Source organism: Pseudopipra pipra, chromosome 18 (genome assembly GCF_036250125.1).
Source record: "Pseudopipra pipra isolate bDixPip1 chromosome 18, bDixPip1.hap1, whole genome shotgun sequence".
In the NCBI taxonomy this organism is placed as follows: domain Eukaryota; kingdom Metazoa; phylum Chordata; class Aves; order Passeriformes; family Pipridae; genus Pseudopipra; species Pseudopipra pipra.
The window spans coordinates 13,590,008-13,608,312 of record NC_087566.1 but is presented as its reverse complement, the minus strand read 5'-3'; the positions used below and the strand labels follow the sequence as shown (position 1 = coordinate 13,608,312).

Below are 18,305 nucleotides of genomic sequence, written 5' to 3'. Positions count from 1 at the left end.
TGGAGGCTGACCATTCAATATACACTTCCATAGTCTCTAAGAGTGGCTTTCCATATTAGACATATTAGATTGATGCTGCACAAAAGTAGGAGTTAGACTTGTACAAGCTGAATGATCTCTGGCAATCTGTAAGATTATTTGTTTTATTTCCCAGGTGTATTATTCCTGTGGTGCAGTGGTGCAATCGATGGAAAGAGGTCTGATTTTATCCCCAGGTTTTCCAAACAACTACTACCCAGGGATACACTGTGTTTGGCAGTTTTTCGTTCCCATGAGAACCCATCTCATCTTGGAAATTTTTGACTTTGACATTTTTGAGAGCTCTGGTGACACTCCAACCCCCTGGGATGGCTTTTCAGCCCCTGCTACAACAGAAAACAGTGACACACCTTCCTCTGAGGAAAACCTGGACTTTGCTGTCCATACTACAAAACCCTCTCTCCAGACCTGGATGTCAAAGGTGGCTCAGAATCTGAGCAGCACTAGAGATGAGTCAAAGGACCTTGCTGGTCACCTGGATGAACTTCCAGGAATCGCCTCAAAAAAAGACGAAGCCAAACAAGTGGCTGAAGAAAACCAGTCAAAGCAGGTGAAGGAACCCAAAGTGATCACCAAGGCTCAAGCAGAGGAGCTGCCATTCCCAGTGGCTGGCAGTGCCACAGTGCAGAGGGAAAATACCAGTGGCCTGGAAGCAGGAGATGATTTGGAAGGGAAAATCTTGCTTGCCCACCTAGCTGCTGCTAGTGAGAGAGATGAAGTTCCAGCAGAGAGCTGGACCCTTCCCTCGACAGCACTGCCCGTGGAAATCTCCTCCAGCCCTCAGCCAGCAGTGGATATCTGTCCCCACGATGTACTCTATGTTTCCGATCTCATCACATTTTCCTCTCGCTTCTGTGGACCAAATTCCCCTTTAAACAAGACCATGGTCTTTGGTTCCTCCCTGGAAATGGTGGAGGTCATCATGGAGCTGATCACCACCACGGACCGGGGCCGAGGCTTCGCGATGCTCTTCGAGTACAGGAACATCACAGAGCCCAGTGCTGTCGATGCCGTGAGGCAGGAGAGGAAGGAGAACATGATGCTGCTGGCAATTGTAACAGGGATCGTTGTCTTTGCACTTGCTTTGCTCTCTGCCCTCTGCATACTTTGCAGGTAAGGTGATACATGTCAGAGCCCTTGAAGCCTGTGATATAATCCATAGGGAAAAGACCAGAAAACAGTTGTGTTTCCTTTGCTCCACTAATGTTTGCTGTCCTTCAAATGTAGTGAAGTGTGTGGGTACAGAGGAGGTCAGTCCCAGTCACTGCTCCTGCCCCAGGCTCCTCAGTTTTCTATTTCTAAAGCTCCTGTACCTCAGATGTATTTTCTTTTTCCAGCAGAAATACCTGAAAGGTCAGGACTTTCCTGGACATTCTTTCATTTCAGTGGCAGTGGTGCCTTTGGACCTCAGTTTTGGGACAATAACTGGCCAATGAACAAAAGCAGGACAGAGAAATCATCCTTCCCTGAGTCTCCCAAGCAGACTGAGCTGACAGACACTGCATCTTTTCCCAGAGGTCCCAGTTTGACTCTAACTAACCATCACTAACACCCTGCAGAAAAGTAAATAATAGCCAAAGTATTACCACTTAGAATTACGATTAAAAGTCGTTTTCCAGTCTGTAGCATATTTTATCCAAGAGCCTGTGCAGACATTCTAACTCCAATGCATTCAGCGTGCTCAGAAGTCATCTGCACAGCCCTGTGATGCTGGGGAGGAGCTGAGAGCCACGCTGCAGTGCCGCTCATTGTTCCCAAATGGGATCCAAAATGATACAGTCAAGGGATCTGATGGCCAGGCTGGGTTGCTCATTTCCAGGTCCTGGTGCTAACTAGTTAAATGGCTAAAACCAGACAGTTACAAAAGCATACCTCTCCCGTCAAGTGCTTTTATTTCATATGTTTCTTTCCTCTATATTTATCCAAAAAACACTTCTCCGCCCCCCAGCATATGTTTGCATTTTTCTTTCTAACTCCCTAGAGAAAACATTTTTGTAGAAACAGTGATTTTTTTTTCCCTCCTTCCAACAAATTCAAAACAGAGACCGAGCTCCCCAGGTTTTTGTCAAAATAAACAGCACCTTTCCAACGTTTGGGTTTCAATGAAAACATCGGGTAACCTGAAGCAAACCCTGTCCCTTGCAGGGTGGTGGCTGGGCACTGGCAGCAGCCTTCATTTCCCAGAGCCAGCAGGCAACTGGCCTGTCCTCCCTGTTCCTGCATCCCCTGCCTCAGTCACTGGGCATCCTCCAACCCCAAAGGTCTCAGGATTGCCCAGACACTCCTGGTCACTGAGGGTGGTTTGTTAGAGGAACTTCATTTTCCTTCTCCTTGTGGGGGCTCCATTTCTAGCTCTGGCTAAATAAATACAAAATATGGGCCATCCCACTGGGTGTCAGAGAACACAGGCACAGTGGTGAAACTTAAATATAATCTCTCTTGCTGTATGTATAGAAATTCCTGCCTTCAGAGTCTGAGGTCTTCACAGTTGTAAGAGTTAAACTTGCATGTGTTACATCTAACTAACCTTTTTCCTTTTTTAAAGAGCTTGCAGAACACTAATTTAGACTACAATTTTTTTGCTAGCTCTAAAGGAAAACGTCTGGTGGAAAATGTCTTCCAGATACCAAATACTTTATTTTTATACCCTTGCCAATCTTCAAAAGAGGCAGAAACAGTCTCCCTTCACTATGGCAGCAGTCTGGGCTGATACACATGTTGAGTAGGCTGTTCTTGCTCCAACACCCCTATTTAATTTCACTGTAACCATCCATGAAGCAGAGGATTATTCAAACCAAAAAGAACATGGACAGTCTGAGGTTCCACTGGCTGAGGTTCACTCTGCACAGCCTGTTTAGAAAGTCAGGCCATGCTGCTCACATTCACAGTTTGGCTTTTTGCTTGTCAGATGTTTACAAAATAATGTTCTGCTCTTGCTGACCAACAGAGAAAAAAGTGCACATGATTTCAGCCCCCCCCACAAATGTTTGTGTGTTCTGGGAATACATCCTACCAAGAGCCCCATGGCACAGGGTCAGGATTAGACTCACTTCTTTTAACACTGGTGTTTATGTCTTTTGATTGCTCTACAAGTCTTTTTTATTAATTTTTTTTTTTTACAAGAAGATATCTATACCTCAGTCAGCTATTGTCTGGATATAAATAGAGATTATCCCTACTCCTTTAGCCTCTTGAAAGGGCATTTACTATCCCAGCTGCCTGAATTCCCTGTGTGCTATTCCAGAAAGGTCTTGATTATAACACTGTATTTCTTGTCAGACTTAAAGCATTTAAGTGAGAGCTGACCCAGGTGGAAGCAGTGTCGTGACCTGTGCTGAGTTACCTCACTGGTATTGCACTGGAAGAGCCTTTTTTTCCTCTTTGCTGTGCTCACTGCTTTGAGGATTTTGTTCTCTGGCCCCAGAATCACTGGCAGTGTTTGGAGCTTGCCTACCCCTCCCAGCTGTGGGGTTTTAATGCAGCTCAGAATAAGACTGCAGAGACCACTGAGCACATCTAAACTTCTCTCAGATTGAGCCCATCAAGCTCTGTTTTATGCTTCTTGCCCTGAGAAATCAGGTGTCAAATGTGTATCAGCCACAGCCTGTCCTCACTGCAGGAAATGTCAGGGTGGCAGGGGTGGGCTGACAATGTTTTAACAGGGCAGCACAAGCAAAACTGGCACCAGCTCCCTGAGGCACAGTGACACTCATCCTGGCCAGGCTGTGCCATTGCAGAGGATGCCAACAGTCACCTTGAAGCTCTTGTAAACTTGCCTTCCACTTTCTTTTCTCTTCATACTTGATTTGTTCCTCTGGTACCAGGTTTAGCTGTTGATTTTTTTCCCCCCATTTCTATCTGCTGCTCTTGCTCAGCTAAAAGTAGCAGGCTCTGCCTTGCCAGGAGTAGAAATGGCCTGGGATGGGCTTGGCATCCCCTGCCCCTCCAATGCACCAAGTCATCAGCAGTATCTGCTCGGGCTCATTGCATTCAGCCAGGGCAAAGCTCTCTGGGGAAACTCCAAGTCTCTGCCACACTGCAGCTTTTGTTTGCTACTTGGGGAAGGAATGAAAGCTTCAGTTGTTAGTTGGCCAATAATTCTAATTACTTTTGGCCATGAGGCCTGGCTCGAGTAATGGGGTATTTTTTATTTTCTTTCCCAAGCCCCCAGAACAACAGATATGTCCACCTTATTTAGTTCTAATCCTGTCCCATGCAGTCAAACCTTTGCTCTATGGTTGCAACCCATGGATTGCAACTGCATTTTACATCTGCACAGCCTGCCAAGGACCTGTTCCCCATCACAGCCCTACAGGGGCAGGGATGTGATCAAACCATCGCGTGCTGCCCTCTCTGCCCTGCCAGCCACTGCCTGCCACGCTGGCACCTGAGGATGAGAATGTGCCTTTGTCGTGTAATGCCCTCCTAGAGAACCCTCAGCACTTCTGGGCTAAAAGCAGACCTTTCCTCTGCCATCCTTGTGTTGGGCACAATGCAGACACCCCTTCCTGCCTGCTGGAGCTGTGTCCTCTGCTTCTCTCCACCACACATCAGACTGATTTACTTAGACACCTCTGACAGCTAGACCTGTCTGGAGCTGCCTGCTGGGGAGCACAGGGCAATTTTCACAAAGCTGCCAAAAGACTTAATTTTTTTTTGTTGTTGTTTACTCAAGAATTTTGAAGCAACTTTTTTTTTTTCTTTAATTACGTTTTCTTTTAAATTATAGAAATTGGTCTGTTTTCACATTGGCTGTTTTATGTTCATGAGCTGTGCACTGATCCAAATCTCTGGTCTCCTTGGTGGAGAGGTCCTCAGTGGATCACAGAGCTGCAGTCCAGCTGGAGAATGAGCTAGAGAAACATTAAGTTCTCCAGCCCTGCAAACTAGAGCATGTCTGTGTTGGTTTTTAGCAGTAAATCCAACTGTTCAGTGAAAATCAGACTCTCAATACCCAAAGCATGATGAGGGAAGAAAAATTAAAACAGTGATATTTCAGCCAGTTACCATTTTCCAATCCTAATTTAAACGTTGTAAAGAACAGGACTCTCTCTCTCTTATTCTACCATACACAGGAAACATCTTTGCTGGGGGCACCTTACTCTCCCTTTGGTTCATGCTGCCAAACTGCAGTGTGATTTGCAGGTTAGTTATGGTGTCTGCTAAATTTATAAAGGGAAGGAGCCAAAAGAATGTGAGGTATTTCAGTTTCTTAGGGCAGAACTTGCCCGGTCTATCCACAGTTTAAATTTTTCTATAGGTTTTGACAGGGAAGAGCTGGGAGGAGAGGAAGATAATAAAAAAAAAAAAAATACTGCCATGTGGACAAACAGGGGAGTTACACAGAGCTCTCCCACCATTTACCTGAACACCTTGACCACCACACTAATTCATTTTTTTGGGGTATGCTTGGCCAGGTCACTCCTGCTGAAATGATTCTGGTGGCCAAAAGGAGCTTCTGGGGGATGTGTGTGTTGAATATTGACATACACATTTTCTAGTCTGAAATATTTCCTGTGTTGTTTGATCTTGCTTGATAAGGCAACACTAATCCCAGCTGGAAGCCTTTCCCTGCTCCCCCTTCCTGAATCAGTGCATTAAAAAAGAGCCTTCCCTGCTTCAGCCTTGAGTTTCCCTGAGAAGCCCAAGCAGTGGCTGTGCCTCTTGGAGTAACAGCTATCTGTCTGGATCTCCTCTGGATTAAATTCCCAAGTGCCAACTTGCTCTCCTCTTTTTTTCTGTAGTCCCCTCTGTATTCACCAGGAATAGCATATGGTTTTTTTCTCCCTCAATTCACTTGTCAGTCAATGAGCATTTTTTAAGAGATCCAATGACACGGTGCAGGAATGAAACCCATCATGCCCAAGACAGAGCAGACACTGGCTCACAGCCACCTCCTTAGGTGGTCCCTGAGCCCTTATTCTTACAAACAAACAGTAATGAAATGGTGACTGAAAACTCGACATCTTGGCTTCAACTCATAACTACCAAAAACACTTGCATGGAGCAGATTAAATGCCTTAAACCAACCCCCACAACAAGAAGCACAACAGCCAGCAGCACAGAGAGTAGGGAAAACAGTAACACTGGTTGCATCCCATCTGGCCAGTGCCTTAATGCTCCCATGTGTCTACTGTCTCACAGAGAACCACTGAACACAAAGGCAAAATATACTTGCCTCAGTCATTGTAACATTCATTAGTGCCAGTGGTATCTTTGAGTCTTATCCATCCAAAAGTTAATAACACTAGTTGTTTCATAGTCTCAGTTTTACAAAAAATGTGAAAAAATGGTTGAGAAGACGCGTGTGCCTCCCTTCAGCCAAGGGGCACATTCACCCCACAATGATCTGCCTCTTAGTGAAAGGGTCACACAAATGAGCAGCATCTGATGCTCTCTGCTTGCTAAAAATAGCCCAGCACACAGAATTAGCTCTGCAGATGAAATGTCCTGTCTAACAGGATCAGAGAGATGTCACTGCCCAGACTCAGGCAGGATCTCAGCCCCGCTATTCCATTACTGATGGGGAAGAGCAGCTGGCAGGGGGAGCCTGGTGGGACTTGGCAGAGGTCTGAACTCTGTTCCTGCTTTTGCAGTGATCACGGGAAGAAGATGACAGGTTCTTCTCTTCTTCAGCTGGCTTCCCACCACATGAGCATATAATTTTCTCCCCTGGTTTGCAGGCCTTGCTGCCTTAGCCTTGGCAAGTATTTTGGCTGCTCCTGTAGGTGGGAGAGCTCACAACCTGCTGGGTTCCCCTCGCGGGATGAGCACAGCCGAGACCTTCCCCTCGGACCTTTAACTCACTTGTGGGCTGGTTGTTGTTGTCGCTGTCTCTCCTTTTCAGGCAGAGAACGTGCCCCAAAAGGAGCTCATCCAACGCATGCAGTGACCAGGAGGTTAGTGCTAATGGCTTCAGCAATTTCTGTTTCTCTCTTTCATATTGGCTGTTGCACTGTTTATCTGACGATGTTTACTGGGGCATGTTCTGAGTTGTAGAACAGGATCCAGAACTCCACTGTCGATATCAATGAGCTCCAGCTGGTGGTGCCAAGCCGGGAGAATGAGAACAACAACCACTCTGTGAGCCGGGAGCAGGCGGGTAAGCGCGGGGCAGCGGCGGAGCAGGTCAGGGCACCCGGAGCCCTGGGCCAGTTAATCAGATAGTTCCTTCCTTGCAATCCTCCTCTCTGTCTTGCCCGTGCACAGCTGGAGAGCTGCTTCACAGCAGAAAGCCTTTGTTGTGGGGACTCTCCCTTGCTGCTCTCCCCCCTCCCTGGGAGGGTGATTCCCCTGGCAAGGAGCACACACAAGCACAGCTCCAGCGTGCTGCCAACACAAGCTGTGACAGCACATGGCATTGCAGAGACACTGGGTTAGCAGAGCAAAGATGTTGGGTTCAGGCCGCTACAGATCCATGAACTGTGGAAGAGTTTCACCTGCCCTGTGCCTAACCTTGTCCAGAAAGGACCAGTCTTACAGTGCTCAGAGGGGTTCTGGCCAGCTCCAGCTCCTGGAGCTTACTGTTTTTTGTGTGTCTATGTGGAACTGCTTTGGGTGACTGCTCCCAGTATTAGCAGGGATGAGTAAATACAAATAAATGATGAGTTGAGAAGGCTGCAAGTTTCTAATCTGCAGCACAACCTTGTTTGTGTTTAATACAAAGGATTTCAGTTTACCTCTGTCTTTATTAGAAAGCAGACCCAAGGGTGTTCCTCCTCTCCTCTTCTGTTTCTAAAAACTTGCAGTTGCAGGAGAACAAACTGTTGGCTTGAATTTTGTTCTGGCTGGTGCGACAGGCAGCCAAAGCCTGCTCTAGATTGCCTGGGGAGGGAGGGAGGAGGGTTTGTCATGGAGGAGTTGGAAACAGATGTTTTGGACTCTTGCAAGCAGCCTTTATTGATTTTCTTCCTTTGTCAGTCCCTTCCTGCAGGGGCAGCACAGAACGGTCTCCTCAGGACACTGACCCAGACGTGCCCTCCTCCATCTCCGCCGTGACCACCGAGACCGGGAGCGACGAAGTGTTTATCATTTCTGCTGGACCTGGGGCCAGTGGGCTGAGCTTTACCACCTACAGGATACAGGTAGGAGTGCTCTCTAGCAAGCCACAGCACGTCCCTCTCGGACAGCACCTGTCATATCTGTCCATGTACCACTACCACCCACTTTCTCAGCAGGGCAGTGGCTGAGCCGGGCAGTTCTCCCAACCCTCAAGCTGAGCTGCCATCGAATGCTGTGGGCTGGGATCCCCCAAGCCAGTGTCTTCCCAGTTTTGGGAAGAGAAAGTACAGAAGTCTACCTTGAATCTGATAGCCAGTAATGCAGATGTCTGCTGACAGGCAGTAGAAGCAGCCCTCTGAAATATATCAGTTGGCAAAGATGATGTTCCATTAAAAATATCACCTGCAGCAGCTTAAAGACCTGGGAGTGAGACCTGCTCCTGTCCACCACTTCCAAGAGATCAGGGAAGGTACTCGGCTCCTCAGCTTGGCAGAAAGTTAACTGTCTCACCAGGCTGATGTGAAAATTAACAGTGTAGGCTCCAAAAAAACCAAGTGCTTCAAGTGGAAGCTCTGGAGCCCTTTCAAATTCAGGCAGAAACCTGAATCAATTCAGCAAGTTCTTATTTTAGCCCTTTCCCCTGCACTCCTGGTCCTTTATCTGTTTAGGAACAGATGATGGCTCAGAAGCCTCAGGTCTGGCTGTCACCTCTTCAGCCTTGAGTGAGTGCAGACGGGGCACATCCATTACCAGCGTGTGCTAAAGCCTTTCCCAGGTCAATGTTCTCTTCTCCAGTGCCCTCTCTTTTTCCCACAAGAGGATAAACAAGCAGCACAAGGAACTCACATGCCCAGGACAGTCTGTGTAATACTTCTGTCACAGTTTACAAAACAAAAGCATTCTGTATCCCTGCACTTGATTAGGAAGTTAGCCAGGAGGCCACGCTGGTCAGGATTTTCCTACCCTGGTGTAAGACACGTGCTGAGCTTTTCCTCCAGTTGGCCACACTGACTAACAGGAAGAGAGAAAGAAGGGAAAACAGCTCTGGTGCCTTCCCTTGCCTAAACATTACCTTCTGTGGAGCAGGGCACTGTGAGCTGCACCCAAACTGGGCACCCTCGAGCACCTGAACTCCCTGGTCCTTCTTCCCAGGGCAGAGAGCTTCACCTGGTGGCAGTCACATACACACACACCTTCTAGGCAGAGGGGAAACCCTCTTTCCTGCCTCTGTTCCCCACCCCAGTCAGGAAGACTCACAATCCCCATTTCTATTCTGCCATCACTTCTGCAAGCATCTTCAGAGGAGATTTATATTTAAAAAAAAATAAAATGAAAGAGTTAGTGCTAAAAGAGTGAAGGTAACCCAAGAATAAAAGTGACTTGCCTCATTATTGACTCAGGAGGCGTCTCCTCCTCGGTGATGTCCGTGCTGCACACAGATGAGTCCACACTCCCAACCAAATCCCCAACGAGCAGAAAAACAGCCCAGGAACCATGGCAGGGCCTCTTTGAAAGCTCTGGGTCTCTCCCCACAGCTGAAGACTATCATCTCCAGGGGGGTGGAAATCAAGCACAGCTGGCTAATTACAGACCTGCCATCATTGGGCCACTTCATACTCAGAGTTCCTGAATATTAAACATGCTCACAGTTTAATTTTTAAATGTATTTTTAGGGAGTAAAATGCAGCTGGGCAGCCAGCCCCTGAGCCCTGCAGAGGGGATGGTGCAGAGCTTTGGTGGCCCAGCACTAGGGAAGTGGGATGAGTTACCCACTGGAGCAGAGCCTGTTTCTTGGCAGGGATCCTCCTGCAGTTATCCTCTGTGAAAAGATGTGTGAAATCCTGAGCCTCCACGGTGCAGAAAATAACACCAGCAGACTCACCTCACCCAAAATGCTCCACTAGACAAAGCCAGATATAAGGAGCTTTCATTAAATAAATTATCCCAATCTTTTCCCTGAGCAATGGTGTCTGGCTGCTTGGCCCTGTGCCACCCAGCAAGTGTGAGCCCTGCTCTGCTGGGCCTGAGCCAGTGATGAACCAGCTTCTGCTTCTCAGCTCCTAAAGAAGCTTCCTACTGGAAGCACCAGTCCCCTGCCAGGAGGAAGGAGCTGGGAGAGCACACACGTGTCTCTGTGTGTGACCAGTGAGAGGAACAGGGGGCAGGATGGCTTTTGGGTGGCTTTTCCAGGAGATCACGGCTCCATAAGTCCCGTTTGTTTTAAGGCATCATTCAGCCTTTGGCCAACCTGTAACTGTGATCTCTGACTTCTGATCAGACATTGCAAGTTTCAGATGCAAAGGTTTGAGTAAAGAGAATGATCGTGGGGGTTTAAGAAACATTTTTTTCCCAAAACATTTTCCACAATGTATAAAATACATTATTCATCTTCACAGTTACTTCCAGTATATCTATCTCAAAACCACTGGCTAATTTTTACATCAATTTGGACGTATTTATAGTAATATTAGAATAATAAATCTCAAGACAGCCTGAAGGGGCTTCTGAGGAGAAGACAGCTGGCTTATAAATTTATAAATAAAGATTATTACTTTAACTAAATCTGAGACCAGGAGCTTAATATTGAAACAAACTTATCCCGAGCCTGACGCTTCTCCTGGCTTCCTACTGAGTTTTTTTTCTACTGTAGTAGCTAATTTCTTGCCTCTCTGCCCATCCATTTCCAATATGACATTTTCACTAAATAGTTTCCTTGATTTGCAGAAACTTGAAAGATTCAGTTTCTCAGAAATAACAACTGACAAGTTTCTGGTTTCTCAGGACTTTTAAATCCAGGACAGTGTGGGATTTATTTCAGACCCTTTTTAATGACTGTGTAAACTTTGGGAATGTGGATTTGGCATTCTTCTCATGACAACCATATCTGCACAGCTGAAAATTAAAAATATGTACAGAGTTGTGTAACAGGAGGCTTATATAAATAACAGGTGAAGTATTAGTGAGAATGAAATTCATAGGACTGTCAGGGATTCTTTAACTTTAAACCCATATCAATATTAAGGACAAAAATTGTGATTTTAAATGCAACATCAGAACTTATAAAGTGTGGAAGAGATCTTTGTCTATAGTTCATTCCCATGTCTGATCAGCTCTGCTTATGCACAGGGCTGGTGACAACATTTAATGTGGTCTCACCTTCTGATGATGCCAATTTTACCCCTGTCTGGATGTCTTGTTCTGCTGCTAAAGCACGTTTTCCACCTGAAGAGAATTTTTTATGCAAAATGAAAATCTCCTTGGCTCCAGTCCAGTCCTTGTGCTTCTTGTTCCATTCAGCACAGACGCCGAGAACAGATTATTCCCTTTCTCTTTATTTTTAATTATTTTTCTTAATTCTTCCCTTACATAGAATAAAGAGCACTACTTCATCCTTTTCTCCTGAACTGTGCATTTTTCAGACTCCCAATTCTCTTGTTTCTTGCTTCTGGATTTCTTTCAGCAGGCCCCATCCCCCCTGAAGTTTCATTTCCCCAGACAGGCACACCTGGAGCCTTCCAAGAGCCAAGCTCAGTGGAAGAATTCCGTTTTACACAGAGAATTTTACTACTCTGATCTGTCACATATCTCCAGTAAAATTAAGCTGTAGGTATTTCATGTGTTTGGTTAGTGAGAGCAGTATGATTGCTTATATAACTGAAATTTCCCAGTGATAAACCCAAAACTGGGGAAGCAAGGTAAAGGGGAAGGCAGCAAACTTCAGGCTGGAAGAGCAACAAGAAGTTGCATTCCCGTGTCCCCTGAGAACGACTGAATAACTCAGCCTCTTGCACCAACAGCGTATTTTTTTTTAAGTGTTTTACAAAAGTCCCGATGAGAGACGCTGTAAACGATCTTTATTTTTACTCTTTTCAGGACAAAAACCTGAAGAGAAGCGTGACCAGCCCCGGCTCCGTGTGCGAGTGGCTGAGCTCGAACCCCGCGGGAGCCGCCGAGAAGGGGAACGTGCAGCTGGAGAACCCAAACCCCTGTCCCCGGCAGCGCACCTGGAGCGCCCGCACCTTCCACGACCTCCTGGCCCCCATCCCGCAGCTGCAGAAGAAATGGTGCAGCTGGACCACCACCAACAGCCCCTTCACCAAGCTGGTTGACAGTGGCGTGAGTCCTGCAGGGAGGGGAGGGCGTGGTGGTCAGAGCCTGCGCCCCAGCACTGCTGCCAGGACATGTTTTCTCCTTGGCCACTGCTTTGCCTCTCCATCCTGCAATTCCACACGTTTCAGTCTGCCTTCCTCAATGGATGGGAAATCCTTTTGCCCAACTGTACTGTAATTTAGCCAGGCTTTCCCCAAATGTTAAGAAGCCGTATTTTCCAGCAGTTAAGAAATTACCCCAGTCCTGAAAAAACATTTAAAAAATGCCTTCAGGCAAGATCATCTCCTTGAGTGTTCTGATATGTGCCTTTTCCCCTGGTTATGCCTTAAACTTAGTATAACTGATGTATTATTATTGCACTGCAAGAGCCCGTGGGTGTGGGAGGGATATCTAGGTCTCCCTGACTGTAACCATCAAACCAACAGCTTGTTACAAAGCTAATAGAGGAGGTTTCTTCCTTTTTGAGGTAGTAACATAGGTTTTTGCCAAAGAATGCGTCTTACCTCTAACATAGCCAGGAATTTTAACTTTTAGTTCCCTTGGGATCAAAGTTTCTAATTTTGTGTTATTTTGTGCAGGGTTTTTCTACAGCTGCAAGATCCCAAGGTGTCCCAACCAGAAAGGTAATCTCAGCCACTGAGATAGAGGGAGCATCAGAGACCATTTACTCTGATTCATCTGCCAGTAACGCCTCCTACCCCCTCACTCAGTCTGCACAAAGGCAGCGGAAGCTAACCTCCTGCAATTTGAAGAAATCCAGATTTGGGAACTCTTATTTTGGATTTTTAGCCAGTTCCCCTGACAGCAAACCTGTGAGGTCCTTGGATCCCTCAAGACATCTAGGGGCAGCATCTCCAGTCAACAGCCAAAGCCCCAAAAACCTTCTAGAGAGCTCCAACCCACTGAAAATCAACTTGGTCAATGGTTCAAAAACAAAGGAGCTTCTGGTAGAAACAGATAAAAACAAACCTGTTTTTGTTATTTCTGAAGAAGGGGATGATCAGCAGCCTCTGGTCCTCGCAGAACATCTCAGTCAGTGTGGAGATCTGCCAGAGCAAAGTGCTGTGTATGCAGTGCCAGACAAACAGCCCGTGGCTCTGACTGTGGAGGGGAACAGTTCCACCACTTTCACATCCAATCTTCCCCTTTGGGCAAAATCTCCTGCTTTATACAAAGGTCACACAAAGGCCCCCGGCCCCTCCAGGGACCAGCAGAGCTCAGCAGGTGTAGATGCCCACACCACTGAGACCTCACAGGACTGTGACAGCCCAGCTGCTCCTACACTATGCCAAGCTTCAGTCCAGTGATGCCCTTGGAAAGACTGGAACATCAGTTCACCAAAACAGAGGGAACAGGGACTTGACCAGAGCAGAAGCTGTGCCAAGCAGTTGAGTGCAGCTTTGTTAAGAGCAGCCTTTGCTTCCCACACGCTGGGACTGAGATTATGAGGATACAAACCACAGCACAGCACAAATGCCATCGTCCCTTATGCTCACTGACCTCCTCTCTATTCTTTTGCATGAAATTTTGAAGTGGTTTGTACAAGAAAGCATCCTCTGAAAAGGCACTTCAGGCTGCAGAAACCCTTATCTGGAGTAGGAATGAAAGTCATCTGGGATGGTCACAGCGTGGTTTATATCTGAAATGTAAATCAGTCCCCTGTCCCTGTGGTGTCACTTGAGTCTTTCTGTTGGGAGCTCTGAGTTATCTATGCCTGTACAATCCAAGCCTTGCCAAGCCAAGGGTAAGAATTCAATCATGCATGTTTGCATACAGTTTTGTAAACTTAATTTTAAGCATTTCATAACTTCTGCACTCTAGCACAAAGCTTACCAAGCATTAGCATCTCTATTATCAAAGACCATGATTAGCTCATATCCTAACTCTTTAGAGGAGTGTACAGACAAGCTGAGCAACCCAACACCAGATGCTTGTTCTATAAAAGTCTGATGTAGCTTTATCTTTGTTAGATCTACATAGGCTTAGAACACCTCAGTCCACTACATTAAGTGACTCCTCATGGCAACAGGAGCATGTGTACAAAAACACTGAAATACTAGGAATAGTCTTCAGCATCCAACCCTTGGATATTTGCAGCTGCTCTGATCCTACATCCACCAGCTATTTATTGCTGGTAACGCACATTGACTGCAGAACTATTTCCCTTCCTTTAGCAGGCAGGACTTAAAAGACAAAATTAAGTGGGGCAAACTTTGAGTGCTTTCTTTGGAAATTAACTCCTAAGTGGCTGTGCCTCCCTGAGTACAAAGCCAGGGCATTCAATGGAACACTGAACCAAAGGGAAGCCTGCTAGTCTCATTGCCTTTAATAACCCCATCAGTATTTTAATTGCCTCCTGGTGATATTTTCCTATCTCTGCAAGACTCCTGCATGTTTGGCCCACAATTTAGAATTATTTTCCTTTCTTAAATGAAAAAAATTCCTTCTGAAGCTGTATTTTGCAGCTGACACAGCACATTGTTTTGAAGCAATAGTATGTCATAAAACAGGTGTCAGAAGGAAATCTTCCACCCGAGTCTTCCCCTGCATTGGCTACAGTGTGCACCCAGTTATTTTAATCCTTCTGTGTGAAGGCATTAAGACTGATTCCTGAAATATTTAACTGAATTATTTATGATTTCACCTGCTATTACAGCTTCCACTTGCCACCTATCAATGTCTAAGATATGCAGCACAAGTAGGTTTTGCCTTATATTTTGTGTGTGTTTACATGTCTACACAGACATAGAAGCCTCGCAGCAGTGGAAGCAAAAACACATATGCCCTTTAGCAGTTGACTCGAACATGAACAGCAAACAAATCTCTGCATCTATTACCACCAGACTGTGTTGAGTAGTTTTGAAGTGCAGAAGTCTGGCTCCACGTTGGTTGCTTCTTTTTTGTGGGGTATTTTTTTGTTGTTTAAATTAATGCTACTTGATTCAAAGGGAAGAGTTAATATATTTATGATTTAAAAAATATTTAGAAGTCTTCAGCACTCTAACAATAACTCCCACTGCATTAAATTCATACACATTGTAATTCAGAGTCAGTGTTCTGTTACTTATTACATTTCTAAAGATTGAAGTACTAAAATCTACTTTTGACAAGTCCTTATGTTCAGTTATTGACAATAGCTACATTTGAAGGGCTGGAAAAAGTGGCTTTTTCAATAAAAGCATGTTTAACTATTAATTTGCACGGTGTAACAACACTTACTTTGTTTATTTTGCTGAAGGACTGAGTTGCCTGGGCAGTGGCTCAGGGCAGAGGTGCCTCGGGGGGGTACCCCGGGACAGCAGCCTCGGGAGCAGCTGCACTGGGAGGAGCACAGGAGCAAACCCTCAAGGATTAGACCTCTCTCAACTTCTCCTCAGTAACTGAGCCAGATTTCAGGAGCTGGTTGTTTACACTGACCTCCCCTCCTACCTGTTGTGCAACCACAGAGCAGATTTGGCTAAGTAGGTGCAGGTTCTGCCGGGGGGGTTCTGGGGGAGTTGGCTTTCCTTTCACATCCTGCTTGTCTGAACCCTGCGTGCCCCTTCCACCACTGCAGCAGCACAGGGCCAACCACAGAGACATCAGACTGTGCACTGTCCACAGATCCCTGTGCAGAGAGCCCTCCTCCTGATGAATATGCAATATTGATGAATATTTATGCAATATGCTGCCTGTTCCCAGAACAGACGGGGCTGATTTACCAACTGTTCCAAGGTGATGCCTTCTGGCACCAGGAGATGCTGAAGCTCAATGCCTGCAGGTGCTGCAGGTACACAGAGACCCCCCTGCCAGGTCAGCCCTGGAGAGCCCCCAGGGGAGACTCCAGTTCCTGACTTACCTTTTGAAGTTTGGTTTTTTTTCTCCTTTGGCAGATCACAACTGCTAAGGAGGTAGTTGTGTTTTATTTTGAACCTCCAAAGAACGTATAAAATATTTTCTTCCTCTTACAGCTAAAGCAACAAGTTCTCATGTTTTTCTCCCCCACCCAGGAACACAAACGGCTTCCACCCAAACTCTTCAAGAAAGTCACAGTGCAGAGTTAAGACATTCTGAAAGTGGAATAAAGTGCTCTAATACTCTCAGCTGTAAATATTGACTGGGATTACTTTTTAAATAGTATTACTTATGGCATTTGTTTTGTTCCTGACAGCTATTATTATTTCAGAGAGCTCTGCTGCCACTTGCAATGACAGAAATCCTCATCCCTCATGCAGGGGCTCAGGTTCAGTTTTAGCTTTGTGCAGGGCAGTCAGTTTGCTGTGCCATTCTGCATATTGTAACCAAGCAGCAAATGGGATAAACATGCTGAACACTCACTGAAGAGGAGGAAAATCATTTCAATCACAACAAAATGTCACAAAAATGCTATGGAGCTAACAAAGAGAAGTATTCTTTTCAGTAAAACTGTGTTTGAATAGTGTGCACCTTTTTTTTTTTAAAATTATTATTTTGGAATGTGCTAGGCAATCCCTCTAGATAATGTGTTAGGTAGATTAAATAGGATAAAAATATGCAGGCATTCCCTATATTTTCATTTTTTAAACACAGTTTCAAAATAAAAGCTTGAAGTATACAGGCTGACAAGAATCCTGTGGGCCAGGCTCCTTACTGTCAGGTACTTAAAATGGTTGGGAAATGGAGGCTCAAAGGGCAAACAATCCAGTGGGTTTAGCATGCAGGTAATACATCCTAACTTGGAGTATTCAGAGTAGCATTCAGCAAGAAAAATCCACTTATAACTTATTAGCGAAACATGAACTGAGGCTTCCTTTCAGAAAATTAACTTTCCTTTAGGAGCAGTTGCTTACAAAGCTTTCTACTCAAAACTCCTTTGGTTTTTTTTTTCCTCATGAGGGCAGCACATGGGCACTAACAAAACACATTTGACTCAAATAGTCCAGTCAGTCGATTTTATTCTAAACAATTAAAGATTAATTTGGATTGCAAGGAAAAAAAAAAAAGTTAAGTCCTAAGCCAACACTTACCTAACGAAAGCAAGTGAAACTCAGCAGCACTGAAAAGGATACCCAACAGAGACCAAATATAGCTTCAACATATATTCATGGTCTGTCTAGAAATGCCTTTGATGTTAAACCTCATATGGCACACTTAGCATTTTTTATAATTCATTTCCTATGGAAACTAATGAGCTTAAGGGTGAAATTACCTCATTGAAAGTCAAAATGGAAGTGTGAAGAAAAGAGGGATGACCTGGAAAGCAGATTTAGAAGCAATCTTTGCATATTAAGCATTGCTGTGGGAAATAGTATAATTAGTTTTCTTCAGAAGTTATTCCTTGGAATTGTGTAAGTGGTATTTCAGCTCCCAAACATCATGCAGAAAGAATGTTAGACAAAATAGGTGGAAAAAATGCAAAATCCCCACATGTTCAAGAGATCCTTTTCCTACCTTCCAGTGACTGTTGATTTACTTTTAAGAGGGCAGACTGTACAAAATAAGGCCCCTTTCCAGCAGAAGGTTCTCAGGGGCCACAGGAAACCTGATTTTCTGAGCATAATTTGGAATTAAGCATTCTCTTCCCAAATTCCTAAGTCCTTTTGCTTGAATCAACTTATGTCCCTCAGCTCTTGCTGCAGGCTCAGCCATCTGCCCTCCCCAGCTCTGCTGAAGGCCAGACATTGATACAAAATGGATGTGTTCTGTTTGCTGAACGAAGAGCTAATGATTAACCCTGGAGTGCCAAATATCAATATTTTCCTATCAAATTCAATGAAAACAGTATCAGAGTTCAAACAAATTATCCTCTAAAAGTGCTGCTTCAACTACTTGAGCCACACCGAGGGCTCTGGGATTGCCCCGGACTGTTGGGATCAGCCTGGGGCAGCTGCCAAGGGCCAACCTTGAACTGCCTCTCCCATCACACCACCACCCTTCCTCATTCTGCACAGAGGAAGAGCTTGTGCTGTGCCAGAACAGATCACTCAATAGAGCATCAATCCAAAACCAGCAGCGTCCTCAAACTAAAGTATTACAGGTCATTTGTTGATATAATGGAGCATAAAACATTTAAACCCACCAATGGAAGTGCAGGACAAGCCAAAACTACCAGTTTTAAGGTCTATCAGCCTGACTTCATGGTGCACAGAACGCAGTGTTCTCACTTTTATGTTACTTGAATTTCATTTAAATTTAGT

The 18,305-nt window shown here is 45.3% G+C and overlaps 1 protein-coding gene across 1 annotated transcript in view; it reads left to right on the top strand.

Annotated features, from left to right (window-relative positions):
- Nucleotides 1–15,345, top strand: part of LOC135424360 (uncharacterized) — a 38,421-nt gene extending 23,076 nt beyond the window's left edge. Inside the window, exons 3-8 of the mRNA XM_064675549.1 lie at nt 155–1,152; nt 6,887–6,938; nt 7,039–7,141; nt 7,960–8,123; nt 11,914–12,156; nt 12,729–15,345. Coding sequence (XP_064531619.1) covers nt 155–1,152; nt 6,887–6,938; nt 7,039–7,141; nt 7,960–8,123; nt 11,914–12,156; nt 12,729–13,457 — 2,289 coding nt within the window. The 3' untranslated portion in view covers nt 13,458–15,345. The remainder of the gene's footprint in view (nt 1–154; nt 1,153–6,886; nt 6,939–7,038; nt 7,142–7,959; nt 8,124–11,913; nt 12,157–12,728) is intronic.
- The last annotated feature ends 2,960 nt before the right edge of the window (nt 15,346–18,305 follow it).